The 17,399-nt window shown below is 42.3% G+C and overlaps 1 protein-coding gene across 1 annotated transcript in view; it reads left to right on the forward strand.

The window, feature by feature from the left end:
- Colgalt2 (collagen beta(1-O)galactosyltransferase 2) overlaps window positions 1-17,399 on the forward strand; it is a 96,184-nt gene that overhangs the window by 76,304 nt on the left and 2,481 nt on the right. Inside the window, exons 7-11 of the mRNA XM_027934964.2 lie at window positions 1,866-1,942; window positions 6,443-6,549; window positions 12,182-12,314; window positions 13,372-13,499; window positions 15,301-15,507. Of these exons, the coding sequence (XP_027790765.2) occupies window positions 1,866-1,942; window positions 6,443-6,549; window positions 12,182-12,314; window positions 13,372-13,499; window positions 15,301-15,507 (652 nt within the window). The remainder of the gene's footprint in view (window positions 1-1,865; window positions 1,943-6,442; window positions 6,550-12,181; window positions 12,315-13,371; window positions 13,500-15,300; window positions 15,508-17,399) is intronic.

Genomic DNA, 17,399 nt, shown 5'->3' on the forward strand with positions numbered 1-17,399 from the left:
CTGATTCTTTGGATCAAGTCCTGTGTCTCCCTATGGTTTTAGTGCCACCATCATTGATGAAATCCAGGCACACTCTTTTTATTTTTTTCCCCCCAACAGCCACTTACAGCTTTTGTGGAATACTTGTCCTGTGAATGTCCGTATTTGATGGTAAGAAAGTGACTGGAAGCAGCCTGAAGCCAGTGAGTGCCAACCGGAGACTAGTCGCCTAGAAAGGGTAATATAAAGTATAACTCAGGTCTAAGGCCAAGGAGGAAGACTTAGACCATTTCCACAGCATGACCAATAGGAAGGGGTTGTAACATTAAGTTTCTTTCTCTTCAAAACCTAACCCTGTACATTTGGACCCTGCATGTTGATTTTGAAGGAAACTGATAAGTAGTAGTGGAGCAGAAAGGATCAAGCTATTCTGAGCTGCTGTTGGAAAGAATAATACACCTGCCATGGACCCCCAGAAATGTGACTGTCAGGGTCAGGTTTGAAGTGATGAGACCAACTCCTGTGTTTGGCCAAGGAAAGCTGTCTCACTACCTTCTAGAATTTCACATGATTTGATCCTAAGTGAAACTGGCCATGGTTTCTCTTAGTACCTCGGTGAAGGGTAAGTTAAGCAGATCAGACCCTTTGCGCAGTATCTCAAGAAGGGCAGACTTGTGCTGGGCTGCCAAACTGTGCCCATATCTCTTTGACTTCAAGCAGTGGTGGCTCATTTTCTGCTCATCAGAGTCGCAGTCCTCCTGTCTTCCTGGGCAGCTGCCCTCCAGGTGTGGAACAATCCAGGCTCTGCAGATCTGTGCCTTCTCTGTCTTAACACATGCTGCTGCCATCCCTGGTGACACTGGGATGGGACAGGGAGGAGGATTTGGAGAGCCAAGCCAAGCAGCTGTCATCCAAACCTCCTCAGGAAGTCACATGGCCCTGACTAACTTCATGGGCAAGAAAGTGTATTCATTTCATGTGCCCAGAAGAGAGGAGAGAGGGTGCTGATGAGAGTAGTGATGGACATCACTCACAGATCTTTAAACAACCCAGTGATCAGCTCTCATTTCAAATTTTCTTTATCTCTTTAAGAAAAATCAAATTAGTGCTTTGAATTTGTACAAGACCAAAAAATCTTCAAGACCTTCTCAACCATTTCCTCTAAACCATTAAAGCATATAGCATATAAGAAGGCTTTTCTGAGGGTCAATAATCTTCCATCATCTCTGTACCCAGCCTGAGAGGTGAGCCGGCCCTTTGAGGCGAGATGGAGTTAAAACAGAAGCCCTTCTGTACACCTGTAGCTGCCCCTGCCTGGATGGGATAAAAGTAGTCCTAGGCTTTGACAATTTTAAAAAACGTACAGAAAAAGAACATTCTTCAGGGAGGATAAAACTAACCTATTTCTGAGCTCTTTCGCCATGGGCCACAGTAGGTAAAATAGTTAAGAGAATTTATTACATTATTGTGGTCATGCTTTGCATGCAGATCTATTTAAATTTTACAATCCAGCAAGAGATACATTTGTTATCCCAATTTTGCATGTGAAGAAACAGGCTTAGAGAGGTCTCATAACTCTCCTAGGCCCTCACTGGCTGGATCATCTGACTCCAGAACCCTCTCTCTTGGCCATTATGCTAACCTGCCTCCAAACCCAATTAAAGTAAGTCTTCAGGGATGTGGAGCAGATACTGCAATTTGCATATGCACAAGCGCCCTCACAACCAGTGCCTGACCCTCAGGCTTCCTGGAGAACTGCTGAGTGGTTGTCCCCTGCCCTGGGTGTCCAGGGTGATTCCAGCCCTGGTGATCAGGTGGGCAGATGGAATTCTGTTTTCTGACCCTTTCCCTAACAAAGCACTCCATGTGTTTCTTGTGTCTTCCAGTTGACCGTCCTCCCATGGAACCCTCCCAGTTTGTGTCAGTTGTCCCTAAATATCCAGACAAGATGGGATTTGATGAGGTAGGAAAGTGTCTCTGTGTGTGTGCATGGGTGCAAATGTTTGTATGCTGGAACACAGCTGAGTGTGTGTCTGAGGGCCAGCAGGCTGGGCTGAAAATACCTTCCCACCCTCCCATCTCTGTTCCAGACAGAGATGATGTCCCAGCCTGAAGGGCTGAGGGCTTGGGGAAAGTACTGAGTTTTTGTTATGCCCCATTCTTCCTCCAAAAGGAGGACTGTGGTAAAGTGAGTTGATCGTTCAGTCAGAAAGAAGTAACTAGTAGTGAAAGTGAATTCACCATGTTTTATCAACCGTCTTACCGAGGTTCAAGGGTAAGGTGAAGAGGACATATGGTTTAGCCATAGGAGGACATTCACTTCACTCTGCCATAGATGAGTGAGTGGAAACTATTCTGGAACACTTTATTTTCTGTCTGTCCTTCTTCCATGGAAAAAGGTTGGAGGACAGAATTGAGAGGACAGATAAGGAGAGAGGAAACTTGTTCTAAAATTTTGCCTTTCCACAGGCAAGAACTTCAAAACAACCTTCTGTGAAAAGAATAAGTTAGGACTAGGGGGGTGTGCAGCTCAGTGGTACAGCAGTGAGGCTCTGGGTTCAATACCCAGCACCATAAGAACAGAGAGAGAGACAGAGAAGGAGAGAGAGAGACAGAGAGGGAGAGAAAGAGAAGATACAGAGGTGCCTCTATTGGCAATATGCACAAAAGACGCTTGACAAGGCCAGCACTGTGACTCCATGTCACTGACTCCTTCATGAGTCTCTTGCATGGCTTCTGTCATTCAGGAGGAATCTAGAAGCTGGGACAGCTTCTCAAAAATCCACGAACTGAGCAGATTCTTCCATGAATTCTGGATATGCTTATTGGTCAACATCATGCTCTGTGCTGCTCAACAGAGGGAAATGTCATACTGCACTGTAACATGTACACATATGTACACATGTGCACATACATGTAACATACATGTGTGTTCCCAAAGTAGGTCCTCCTGCTGGCACCGAGAATTGGGATTTCTTCCATAAAATTGATTCAGAGCTAGTCTTCAGGAATGGGAATGAATGTTTCATGAATACCAAATGCAAAGAGGAAGCAACATTCTGCTACTTCCACGAATGGCAGAATGAAAAGAGATGGATTTAAGTGTAGTGAAATAGGACTAGACCCAGTTGTAGATAGTTTTCAAAAATGACCGGGGCTGCAGAAAAACTTGTTCCACCTCACACGCTGGCCCTGCTTCTGCGTGGTACTGGAGCCTTCCTTTCCTGTGACCCTTACCAGTGTCTTTACATAATTCATTTTTCCTCCTAAAATCACATTTCTGTAAGGACCCAAACTGTCCTTCTATAAGGACAAATAAAATGGGCCAAAACAAGATCTCACTCTGGTTCTCTTTTGGCAGGACAGGGTGTTAGAACTGGGTCACTCTTAGGGTCCCTCTGGAAAATGCCACTCCAGGAAGTGACACACTCGGAGGCTCTACTTTCCTGAGGCTGGGACGTGGGAAGGTATTTTCAGAGCCTTTTCAGTCCTGGTCCTGTGACCTCATCAGTGGTGTCTGGGCTCCATTTGGCTGCCCGGCCCTTTTCTCTGTTTATTCTTTACTAAGTACGAGCGAGCAGTCTGTTTTTCCTTCATGGCCACCATTTTTATTGCACTTGCCCCAGTAGGGACACGTCTTTATTGCACTTGGACTGTTATTGACTAAAGGCCTCCAGACTGAAGGTCTCTGGTTTGAGGGGACTATTTAAATGCATGTTTTTCCCCTGTTTTGTCCTGTTTCTGTTTTCCTGGAGCGAGCCCAGGTGGCCCCATGCTTGTACAAGAGGAAATGCCCTTTCCTTTCCATGTCTGTAAAACTGGGGGATGGAGCACGGCTCATGACCGTGATTCTCACCAGGTTGAAAATGAAACATTAAAGAACACAACTCATGAGGTTATAAAGTCCCAAGTAATAAGGCAAATAGAGGCACCACCGAAATTATTTTTTATAAAAAATAATTATCCAGCTAAGTAAACAAAGGAGGTAATAAAAAATCATGATGCACTCAATCTGCTTTGCCCTGCATTAGGTGGATAATTTTCTAAGAGAACATGTTGCTCTCCTCAGTTTCTTTGCCCAGGGATTTGTAAACAAATAGAAGTGAGTATATGTTGCAGGGAAAGGTTAAAATTTTATTCAATGTAGCTTTTGATCCTAGTAAAATAGACAATATATTTATGATTACATTCAGAATGATCATTGAACCAAAGCTTAATGCAGTTTTTTCTAAACTTAAGCTTGGTTATAAGACATAATTTCTTTTTTATTTTGATCACAGTATAAAGCAAAATTTATTATAAGCCCCAAATAGAAGTTTTTACTCATATGAGATTTTTTGAGAGATGAGTTTACTCAACTTCCTTTTTTTAATATTTATTTTTTAGTCGTAGTTGGACACAGTACCTTTATTTCACTTATTTATTTTTATGTGGTGCTGAGGATCAAACACAGAGTCTCACACATGCGAGGCAAGTGCTCTACCGCTGAGCCACAACTCCAGCCCCTCAGCTCCCTCTTTTCTTTTCTTTTTTATTATTATTTTTTTAATTTTTATTGTTGGTTGTTCAAAACATTACATAGTTCTTGATATATCATATTTCACACTTTGATTCAAGTGGGTTATGAACTCCCATTTTTACCCCGTATACAGATTGCAGAATCACATCAGTTACACATCCATTGATTTACATATTGCCATACTAGTGTCTGTTGTATTCTGCTGCCTTTCCTATCCTCTATCAGCTACCTCTTTTCATAGAGGCATACAGATGTTATAGAAGTCAGACGGGTGTTTCATTGGGATGAAGTCAGCATCCTCTGACTTATTCCTGTAGGTTTCTCCCTCACTGTGTTTTGCGTCAAGATCATTTCTTGCTGACTGCTAAAGTCTTCCCACTTTGGAGGGCTAATTGAACATTGAAAATCAATTTTTACTGCTTCTAGCAAGAAGATCTTATTAAAATGCTACTTGCCTGTGATCACAGTCACAAGGCTTTAGGTTTTTCTGTGGTTCCTTAAATCTGGAATAGCCAGGAGAGCCTCATTGCCTGTGATTCCTTAGAGCAGCCTTTTGTGTATGTAGTCATGCAGCCCTTGGGGATTCCCAGGCCAAGGTGAGGAGGAGGACACAGCCCTCGTGGGGGAGGATCTGTACTCCATTCTACCTTACGTCACAGACCCAAAGGTGTCCTTTCCACAGTGAAGCTGCAACTCCTGCCCAAGATGCTTTGTTTTGTCTCTGTTAATAGCTGCAACCTGCTAGTTTCTGTTTCTGTGATCACACTTGCTCAGCAGCTGGGGCAGGAACCAGAGCTGCCTGGAGAAAAGGGAAGGGATGAAAGCTACTTGCATGGAACCATCTTGGAACCTGCAAGTCTGTACTGTAGAAAAGACACTGAGAACAAAGGGCTGTGCTCAGCCTTTGGAGAAGATTCTGCTGAGCCTGCACTGTGCATGTACACATATGTACATGTGTGTGAATAAGCCTTGCTCTTCTGCACCTCCAAGGGCCGTTTGTCTCTTTCCATTGCCATAATTTTCCATATTTTTTCCTGTATTTTCTCCCATATTTTCTGGAATAATAGCATTTCCACTTAGTGTCAAAATTGGGTCTTTCCTTCCCTCCTTTATCCAAGAACCACCCCCAAGAACAGGGCTCCTTTTCTTTAGTTTCTACCTTAGTTTCTACGGGAGTTGGAGAATTCTGGCAAGGAAGCTACTAAAATAGAGGCTTCGATAATTCATTTTGGGACCTTTGGAAATAAAAGCAGCATAGGAAGACTTTAGATTTTTCTTATTTTTTTGAATGATGTTAAATTTATCCAGTGGATTTATCTGTGTATTACTGGTGAGGTGGGACCATTATTATCCCATTTCACAGATGAGGATACTGACACAGAAACTGACCCAAGGCAAACCCTCAGCAAGTAACAAGACCTACCCTGAGACTGCCTATCAATTTGACCACCTGGCACGAGGCTTCCTACCCCTCAGGGCTGTATTGGGTTTAATTCATCTTTGGCCTCATGAAGAATAACTTTTTGAGCTTTCTCAACAGTAGAGAGAACATGTTTATCAGTGAATATCAGAGGAACAAAGAGTTAAGTCACTACCAATGATAATATTTTGAAAGTAGCTCATTTTTTCTTCTATAAAATATTTTTGTTTTTTAAATTTCTTTTTAGCTGTTGATGGCTCTTTATTTTATTCACTTATTTTTATGTGGTTCTGAGAATTGAACCCAGTATCTCACACATGCTAGGCAAGCGCTCTGCCACTGATCCACTACCCCAGCCCTATAAAATGTTTTTAAAAAGCAAATCTTCACAGTAGTTTTCCTGTCCTTTCCTTGTCCTACCTTAAACTTTGACCCTAACATTTGCTAAACTTTTCAAACAGCTTGAAATAAGATGGGGTCATTTATGGTTGTTTTTATTTCCCCCCTTTTGCCTCCTGCATTAGATTTTCATGATCAACCTCAAACGCAGAAAGGACAGGCGGGACCGGATGCTGCGCACGCTCTATGAACAGGAGATCGCGGTCAAGATAGTTGAAGCGGTGGATGGGAAGTGAGTGGGGCTTGACTCCCTGCGCAGATGTGGTTGGAGAGGGGAGGTGTCTTCTCTGACAGGGAGTTAGTCCTGTCTGAGGCTTCAAGTGTCCTGGTCGTTAGGGAGGGACACATTGCACAGATGCCATTAGGTAGCACTGAAGTTAGTTTCACCATGTAGGACAGGCCTGAGGTCCACTTCCCAACTGGTGACCTTTAGTCTGCATGACACTGAAGACTCACATTGGACTTGATTGTCCTCTGTCTCTGACCATTCTTGCAATAGCCCTGGTGGTTCCCAGCTTTCTGTGTTGTGACAGAAGAAGGAATGTCAACTTGAGGTGTCTAGACTTGAAGAAAGTAAGCAGAAAACCACATAAAGGTCTCCATGTCCTATAGTGTGAGGCACATGCCACAGCCCACCTGCGATGACCAGAGTGGCCATATTTCCTGGGAATATGGCAGGAAAATCACACAGAGAAACCCAGTTGGATTCTTTTGCTGCTGTTTTGCTTTGCTTTGCCTTTTTTTTTTTTTTTGCCACCCCAAACTATTTCAAGGCACAGATTTTTGCAAAACATGAGTTTCCCTGTTAGATGCTGGTTAAGAATATGAGTGGCATTGTTCTCTGTTTACATAGTGCCAACTAACGGGTGTGGCTAGCAGCTGCTCAAGTTCTTATGACTCCCGTAGAGAATCTCATCAGAGTTTCTCAAGGTGACTCCCCCAGATAGTCCCAGCGATGGTTACCAGGACACCACATTGCTTTTCTTTTCAGACTTGTTAAATCGTGATCTCAAGGGGTGGACCCAGGAACTGCCTGTAAGAAGCCTCAAAATAATTCTTGGGGAGAGTTGCCATATGAAATACTGGATATTCGGTTGAATTTTGTCCCAAACATTACATGGGACTTAGCTATACCAAAAACAAATTTTCATTGTTTATTTGCAATTTAAATTCGATTGCTATTTCTGTGCTTTTGCTTGCTAAATCCAGTAGCTCTATTCTTGGGTGAGTTTAGGAACCACTGTTTTTAAACACCTCCCCAAACCCCTGACCCCTTTAGGGACCAGGGAAACTAGTTGAGCCATGAGAATTCTTTATGTGTTTTGAATACAAGTCCCTTACCAGATCTATAATTTGCAAATATTTTCTCCCAGTTTGTGAATTGTCACAGTTTCATGATGACATCATTAAAGCAGAAAAAGAAGTTTTTTAATTTTGATTAAATCCAATTTGTTGTTGTTGTTCTTGTTGCTTGTGCTTTGGGTATCATATCTAAGAATTCAAATTCAAACCCAAAGCCATGAAGACTTAATATTTTGTTTTCTACTAATATTTCTGTAGTTTTATCCCTTACATTTAGGTCTTTGATCTATTGAGATATAATTTTTATATATGCTGTGAGGTAGGGGTCCAAATTTATTCTTTTGTATATGGATATCTAGGAGTCCTTGTATCATTTGTAAAAAGACTGTTATCTCCCCCACTGAATTTTCTGGCACCCTTGTTAAAGATTAATTGACCATATATGTAAAGGTCTATTTCTGAACTCTTAATTCCATCCAATTAATTGATAGATCTGTCCTTATGCCTGTGCTGTATTGGCTTGTTGACTGTGGCAATGTATGTAAGAAAATATTTGTCCCTCAACTTTGCATTCTTTTTTTAAGATTGTTTTAGCTATTCTGGGTCCCTTGCATTTCCCTATGAATTTCAGGACTATCTTGTCAACTTGCATACACACAAAGTCAGGCAGCTTGGATTTTGATAGGAATCACATCGAATCTGTAGCTCAGTTTGGGGAGTATTGCTATCTTAACAACATGAAGTCTTATGATTGATAATCACAGCATGTCTTTTCATTTTTGTAGATCTTCTGTAATTCCTTGAATGATGTTTCATTACTTTTACTTTATAAGTCTTGCATTTATTTTGTGAAATTTATTCTTAAATAATATCTTTTATATTATGGTAAGAGAATTGTTTCTGTAATTTCATTTTCAGAGTTAGATATATAGAAACATGATTGATTTATGTACATTGATCATGTATCCTGCAACCTTGCTGAATAGTGTGTGCAGGCACACATTCCTTAGGACTTTTTTGTGTGTGCAAGATAGTGTCATTTGCAATTAGAAATAGTGTTACTTTATCTTTTCCAATCCGAATACATTTATTTCTTTGTCTCACCTACAACCCTAGCTAGATCCTCAGGTACAATATTGAATAAAGTGAAAGAAGACATTCTTATCTAGTTACAGATCTTAAGAAAAGCATCTATGCCAGGTGCAATGGCATGCACCTGTAATTCCAGTGGCTTGGGAGGCTGAGACAGGAGGATTGAGTTCAAAGCCAGCCTCAGCAACTTAGTGAGGTCCTTTGCAACTCAGCAAGACCCTGTCTCTAAATAAAATGTGTATAAAAGGTGGGGAGCTGAGGATATGGTTCAGTGTTTAAGCATCCTTGTGTTCAAAAGAAAGCAACTAGACTTTCCCCATTAAGTATGATGTTTGCTGTGGGTTTTTCACAGAAGGCCTGAAGTTGGGGAAGTTGCCTTTTATTCCTATTTTGTGAAGTATTTTTATCATGAAAGTAATGTTGGATTTTGTCAAATGCTTTTTTCTGTGCTGTTGAGATGACACACAGTGTGCCAAAACATGTAACAGGATTTCCAGGGGGGAGTTGCAGCTATGAATGCCTATGTTAAAAACAGATGATCTCAAATAGATAATCTAACCAACCGCTTTAAGAAACTACAAGAACAAAAGCAAACTAACCTCAAGTCAAGTAGGAAAAGAACATAATGAAGACTACAATTGAAATAAATGAATGAAAGAACAGAGAAATAATAGAGAATGTCCAAGAATGGTTATTGGATAAGATCAAAAAATACTTTACATAGGTTGATGAATTTAAAAAAATGACTAGAATCAAATGATTAAAATAAAAAACAGAAGAGGGGACATTCCTACAGATCCTACAAAAGTAAAAAGGATTATACTATGAATAATCATTGGCTAAAATTAGATGACTTCCATGAAATGGATGAATTGACAGAAAGATGTAAACTACTGAAATCGACCCAAGGAAAAAGTAGAAATTCTGAATAAAGATATAGCAAGTAAAGAAGGCGAGTTAGTAATCAGAAAATTCCCACAAAGAAAAGTCCAGAACCAGATGGCTTCACTGGAAAATTCTGCCAGATATTTAAAGAAGAATTAATACTAACGCTTAACAAACTCTTCAAAAACAGAACAGGAGGGAACGTACCCCAGATGATTCTATGAAGCCAGTATTGTTCTAATACAAAACCAAAGACATTGCAAGAAAACTACGGACCACTATCTCTTATTAATACAGATGCAAAAACCTTCAAGAAAACGGCAAATAGAACCCAGCATCATACAAAAAGGATTATACAGCACAATCAAATGAAATTTATTCCTGAATTGCATGCTTGGTTTAATATGTGAAAGTCTGTCAAAGTAATGTAGCATATTAATAGACGGAAGTCATACATGGTCAGTTTGGGTATACTATGTTTTTTCTATTTCAAAATATTTTCTAGTTTTCATTATGCTTTCTCCATTAAGTTAATGGAGTGATTGTTTAGGAATGTGTTAATTTCACAGATTTATGAATTCCCCAAATTTCCTTTGTTTGTGATTTTTAATTTCATTCCATTGTAATTGGAGAACATACCTAGTATGATTTCAGTCCTTTTTAAGTATACCAAGGCTTGATTTATGGTCTATATGGTCCCTATGGCCTAACATATGATCTCTCTTAAAGAATGTTCCAAGTGCACTTGAAACAATGGTATTTTGCTCTTGTGAACAGAGTGTTCTACAGATGTCTCTCAGGTCCGGTTGCTTCATATGCTATTCAAGTCTCCTATTTCTTTGTTCTCTAACCTAGTTCTTCTGTCCAGTGTTGAAGGCAGGATATTACAGTCTCCCACTATGAATGTTGCATCGTCTATTTCTCCTTTCAGTTCTGCTAGATTCCACTCTGTGTTTGGGGAATCTGCATTAAGTACATATGTATTTATAATTGTTTTAACTTCCTGATGGATTTTATCATCTGCCTTTGTGTCTAGTAGAAATTTTCTCTAGAGCCTTATTTTATCTGATGTTAACGTAGCTCCTCCAGCTCTCTTGTGGTTACTATTTGGTATTGTGAAATAATAAGATACAGTCTATCTTTTTCCTCCTTTTACTTTCAATCTATTTGAGTTTTTTATATCTAAATTATGTCTCTTGTAGACAGCACATAGTTGGATGTTTTTAAACTTGATCTCTGTCTCTGAATGCGGTGTTCAGCCCATTTGCCTTTACCACCTTTTCCCCCAGGTCCTCAAGGTCAGCCAGAGGTCTTATCAGGTTCCTCTCAGGTCTTTTTTTTTTCGGGGGGGGGGGGGTTCTCACCCTTGAATACATCTAGAATCTTCTAGTTCTCAAGAATATGCTGGAGAGCTGGGGCTGGGGCTCAGTGGTAGAGAGCTTACCTAGCACGTGTGAGGCCCTGGGTTCAATTCTCAGCACCAAATATAAATAGATAAAATAAAGGTCTATTGACAACTAAAAAGAATATTTTAAAAAAAAGAATATGCCGGAGCTTTTCAAAGCTCCCTATGGACATCTTATTCCTTGGTTTTTCCTTTAAAATGTTTCCTTTAGGTGTTCCCTTCGCCTTCACTGGTCATGCTGCCTGGGTCGTTGTAACGTGAGCGGTTGCTACTGGTGGTTTTTTGACATACTCTGCAGAGAGGACTGTTCACAGAGAATGAACCTGAGTCAGGTCAAATCGAGACAAGGTCTGAGAAAGGAGCTTTTCAGGGACTGCCAGAGAGGTTGAATAGGGACTGTTTTGCAGGGACAGGTCTTCAGGAGAGTCCTAATCCACCCTGTCTCTTCCAGTGGCTAGGAGGTGGCTGTTTTCACAGCTATAAAATAGTTGCGAGGCGCTGGTTTTCGAGACTTCTGTAGGGCTGGGATGAGGTTTAGGGCTGGAGTTAGCTCCACGCAGCTCACTGTGCTTACAGAGACTCCGTAGGGGTTTTTGTTTGTTTGTTTTTAAATAACTATTCCTTGGATTGTTGTAATTGTTTAGCTAATTTTCAGAGTTCTAGAAAAGCTGACTGTGACAATTTTCACCAGTGTCCTCATTACTTTTATGGATGAGCGGATTTTCAGAGTCCCGCACACTACCATTTTGGAAATGATTCCTATTTATTTTTATCATCAACATTGTTTTAATTTTAGGTCCAAAGGAAAGACCCACAGAGGCACACGCTTCCTAACCCCACCCTTCCTCTCTTCTTCCTGGCTGTACTGAATGCTCCTAGGAACCACTTTTCCTGCATCAAGAGAACACTTTTTGGAAAGTTTTCAGACAACCTCAGATACTTAGAAGCATGTTGGGCGCCACGGTGGTGTATGACAATGAGAGACACCATCTCGGTCTCCACACACCTCATGATGCCACTGTGACACTTTAACCTTGAGTAACTCATACAGAATAACAGGAAACTGAGAAGTCCTTCTCTCTGTGTGTAGCAGCTCTGGGAAACCCCTGGGATTCTCTGTGGGGGCCACGGGGTGAGGATGCCCCGACCTGTGTTTTCAGCCCTACTCTCTGTCCTGCAGGGCTCTCAACACAAGCCAGCTGAAGGCCTTGAACATTGAAATGCTGCCAGGTTACCGAGACCCCTACTCCTCCAGGCCTTTAACCAGGGGTGAGATCGGCTGCTTTCTTAGTCACTACTCTGTCTGGAAAGAGGTAAATGATGCTTGATTTAGAGGTGCAGCTTTGTAACGAGGAGAAAGAAGAATGGGACGTTGAGGGGATCAGGACCAGAGGGCAAGTGAGCCCGTGACTTTTCTGGAAGGCAGTGGGTTGCTCCTGCCTATGACTCCCTGTGGCCCAAGGCCAGTAGCCCTGGTGCCCCCTGGGACACTGACAGGGGAAGAGAGCCACATCCCGGGAGCCTTACTCCTGTTAGTTCATTCTCCTTACCAACAGGAATGCCTGTACCCATCTGTCATGTTAGCAGTGGTTGTGTGACTTGATACAGGAAGTCACACAGAAGTCTCACGGGTGGGTTAGGAGGACAGACCTTTTACCCAAGAGGAAGTTATTAAATAACTCAACTGGGTAAGAGGAGGCAGAGCTGAAACTTGACCCCAGGTCTTACAGATCAAGTTCTTGATTGGAGTGTGGGGTTCCCAAATAAGGGTCAGCTCCTGCAAGAAAAGAAGGAGTCCCCAAATAAAGAATCTTAAAGTAAAGTACCTTCTCTCATTTGATGGTCTAGTTCATGTCTTTTTTTTTCCTTTAAACTTTAATGACATGCGAGATATATATATTATATAAAGATACAGCTCGAATAAATCTCACAAACGGAACAACACACCTGTATTAATCAACATCTGGATCAAGAGACAGGTTACCAGCTTTCCAGAAGTGCCCCTCTCTGTACTTCCCCTTGGTCCCCTCCCCAAGGGTAATCACCATCCTGACTCCCAAGAGCAAGACACAGCTTTGCTTCTTTTTGTACTTTCTTTTATATGAATGAAATCTCACAGTCCGTGAAGCCTCTCAACATTGTATTGGGGAGATTCGCCTGTAACATTGCACTCAGTTACAGATCAGACCTCCTCACTGCTGTGAATATACCATAGTTTACCCTTTATTCTGTAGAGGAACATTTACTTAAGAGTCCAGTTATGAGCTACTATACCCTTGACTCTCCAATACTTATTCCATACTTATTTATCTAATAAAAAGTGAGTGTCAAACTTTTCACAGGGTGTCTCCTCGCTGATGACCTTTGTAGGTAATTGACCGGGAACTGGAGAAGACTCTCGTAATCGAGGATGATGTGCGCTTTGAGCATCAGTTTAAGAAGAAGCTGATGAAGCTAATGGATGACATTGACCAGGCTGAGCTGGACTGGGAACTGATGTGAGTGACAACACAAGCTTATTAGAGAACGTGCAGGGCACTCAGTCCTTTCCAAGGGACAGAATGTCCTGCCTCCCCAGCTGGTAGGAGAGACAGTCAAGCTTCAGTGTGCCTGGTTTTCTCGTCATAAATGTTTGCAGATACAACAAGTGGGTGGAGGTTAGCCCCTGGGTTTTGCACCCATCTCCTTCAGGACGAGACACTATGGGAGATGCTCTGTGAGATGGGAATCTGCCCGCAGATCCTTCTGACAGAGCAGCCGTGAGTGGCACCAAGCACCACTTGGGAACACAGTGGACATCTCACCCATGAAGTCTAGGGCTCGTGAATGGGTATGGAGAGGGAGAGGAGGCAGGCATTGGAGGGGAGAGGCATGGCATAGTCAGACCTCAGCTCCAGGGAGAGTGAGCCCTCTGCAGCCCCATGGGGTGCGAGGAGGAGGCTCAGCAGGGGAGGCTGTCCAATAAGGACAACAATGACGGCTGGGCTGGGGAGATTCTGAGGTCAGTGCAGGAGAACCAGGCTCTCCAGGGAGGGCAGCTGCCAGCTGAGGCTGAGTTCATGCTCCCTGTGGACAGCCATTAGCAACTGAGTTTCTCTCTCTCTCTCCTTCCCTCCCTCTCTTCATTCCTTTGTTCCTCCTCCTTGTCTATTACTTTCTCTTTCTTCTCTCATTTTCTTTTAAAGCAAAACAGCTCTTACTACTTCCCTCCAATGAGGCAGAAAATTCCCAAGCATTTAGTTTGCTCCCCAGCTGCGTGACACAGGCCCTTTGTCAGGTCAGAGCCTGATCCTTGGAGCAGCTGCAGCAGCCCAGCTGACCCTGTTCCCCGCCACCGCCTGGGGAACTCTTAACCGTAGACCCAGGTGCCATATCTGTTCTCTCAGAAAATGGGCCAGTCTGAGCTCAAAAGGAACCCAGCAATGGCCCAACTAACTCATGGGAAATAGACCCTAAATCAGCACTATGCAATAAAGACACCAGCTCCCAGGCAGATGTCTATCATGTGACTCTGTTTGGCATGCTGCACAGTCCCTCGAGATCACTGTTCTTCTCACATCCTCTAGAAGTCTCTGCACTTCAGTCCTTTTGAACCTGCGCCTGCCTCCTGGGGTGGAGGCCTCTCGGGTGCAGAGCCATGTGACATGTCTGAAGGTGGCTTCCACTTAAGCCTCGTAATCACAGAAGACTCAGCTCAGGAAATCCAAGGCTTATCCTTGGAGTCCATCTCTGTCCACCGGTACTTTGGTTGGCACATTTCTCAGAACAAAGTACCAACACATCCAGGGAGTGAGGGCTGTCCTGATAAGGACCCAGGGAAGAAGTATTTTAAAGTATTCTAAATCCACAGATGGATCCAGTAAAAATGTGTCATTAAAATATATTGTATAGTCTTAAAAACCCTGCAACAGTTTCAAGTTTTACTTCTCACTTTCTAAAATGAAGAAGAAACAAATGTCAGTTAAGCCCAAACACAAATGCTACTAATCTATCCATGGTTGCTACATTAAATTTTTACAGAGAAAGGAAATGATGAATGAGATAATAGACCAAGTTGTTGGAATCATCTAGGGAGCAAGCTCTCTTCAATAAAAATATAACGTGAGCCCCATATGGTGTTTTAAATTTTCTAGTAATCACATTAAAAGGTTAAAATAAATTAGGTGAAATTAGTTTTTAAAATACATTTTATTTAACCTAATATATCCAAATATTATTATTTTAGCATGTCATTAACAGTGGTGCTCATTCTTATTAATGTTCAAGTTGAAATTTTCTCCTCCTCTCCTTTCCTTTTAGTTACATTGGTAGGAAGAGAATGCAAGTAAAAGAGCCAGAGAAAGCGGTGCCCAACGTGGGGAATCTGGTCGAAGCGGACTATTCCTACTGGACGCTGGGCTATGTCATCTCTTTGGAAGGAGCACAGAAGCTGGTTGGAGCTAATCCTTTTGGGAAGATGCTGCCAGTGGATGAATTTCTGCCAATCATGTACAACAAGCATCCTGTGTGAGTACCTTCCACTACCTGCCTGTCCCTTGGGCATAGCCTGTTTACAAATTACACTTTCTGGGTAGAACTTGATGCTTTCTAAAGTGGTACTGCTTTCCCAAATTATCTTTCTGGTTTCCTAAATGATCTTATGGTTATGGTTATAACCATAACCAGGAGACACTGACTCAAGCCACTACCCCCCTTTAACAGATGGGTAAGATGAGGCAGAGAAGGTGAGTGTTTTGCCCTGTGGTCCAGTGTGTAGAATCATAGCCTGCTCAGATTTTACTTGTCTTTATCCTTCTTACTTCCATAACCTCACACACTTTAAGATGAAGGTCTTACCCTTTGAAGCACCCCAATTTTTTCAGTTCATTCAGCTGACTTTGTGTCTGCACAATTGGCTGGGCAATGGTACCCATCCTTTCAGAGTTCATAATCTGGTTGGAAACATGGACTCATAAGCAAATCCTGTTGATATATAGTAATTTTTGAAGTCACAGAGGTGTGTGAGAAGTCCAGGGGTGTGGAGGTAGCATCTGAGTAGGGTGTCCATGGAAGAAGGTGGTGTGATACTCAGAATTCCCACAGCCCAGACGCTTACTCTGACCTAGCACTGATCAGAAAGTGTGGCAGATAGTGGTTTACCTGTCGTCTCCTAAATAAGCAGTGAATCCTTTGAGGGCAGGAACACTCACATCTGCATCCTTAGAGCTTAGCCTAAATACTACACATAAAACTGGCTCCATCGATGGTTATTAAATTGAGGAACGGAGCAGGAGACCAGTCTCTGACTTTGGTTCTTTCTCTGCTTCTGGGTGATCTCCAACTAGATGGCTTCATTTTAGCTGTTGAAATTTCCCAGACTGCATCCTGTTCACTTTGTCTCCCATCCACTGAAGAATGGAGCCCCTCACTCTTTCATCTAGCATATGAGAGACCGACTTTACCTGTGTGCCCTGGCAGAAATAGAAGGGACATCAATCCTTATTCAATTACCATTGCACTGCAGACCAAGAAGCTGTTCCGATGTCAACTCATGTAACCTGCACAGGAGCCCTGGGAGGGGGTCAAGTTGTCCCTCTACTTTAGACTTGAAGGCAGCTGTAACAGCTGTAAGAAGCTCAAATGCAAATTCTAGTTGGCATGTATCCAACGCTTCACCATGTCACTTACCTATCGCTGCTGGCTGGATCTCAGGTGTCTTAACTCTGGAACTGGGCATTTTTTGTAAAATGGTCATGTTTGTTTATCATTAAAGTCCAACAGAGCCTAATTTTTAACTTTCAGAATAAGATCTGAAACTCTTCCTTTAAATTACTCCAACAGAAATATCCTGACCCTTTTGCTTGCTTGTGTAGATTTTCTGAAAGCTTTCAATAAATCTGGATTGTGTTTGGAGCCCAAGGTCTTCCACAATAACACAACTTAAAAAAATAATGAAATGAATCCTAGTAGTTTCAGAGATGACTAGCAAGGTGCCGCAGTCTGGCTGGGCACACAATCACGAGCCACCACACAGCTTGTAGATTCAAACAGCAACTCTTTATTCCCGAACTCACACCAGCCATCTACAATCACGTTCTGGGGAAATCCACGTTCTCTGCCCAAATCCACCTCCACTGGGCTTCTGTCTCCCAAAAAATACTGTCTGAATCCTGTGAGAACTCAAGGGGAACTCAGGCAGCAGGATACGCCCTATTCCCAGCAGGAATAATCTTAAACCTTAAACCTGGAACCTAAACTGGGAACGCCCTAAACCCGATTATCGTAAATCGGGAACACCCTAATCCGCCCTGGTCCTTGAGCAAGGTCACCTACATTCAATGTCACTGCAAAATGTCAGCAACATGGGGTACGCTGGCAAGGAAATTGTCATACCTACTTGGCTAATGGCTCCCAGCAGC

Source organism: Marmota flaviventris, chromosome 12, assembly GCF_047511675.1.
Source record: "Marmota flaviventris isolate mMarFla1 chromosome 12, mMarFla1.hap1, whole genome shotgun sequence".
NCBI lineage: Eukaryota > Metazoa > Chordata > Mammalia > Rodentia > Sciuridae > Marmota > Marmota flaviventris.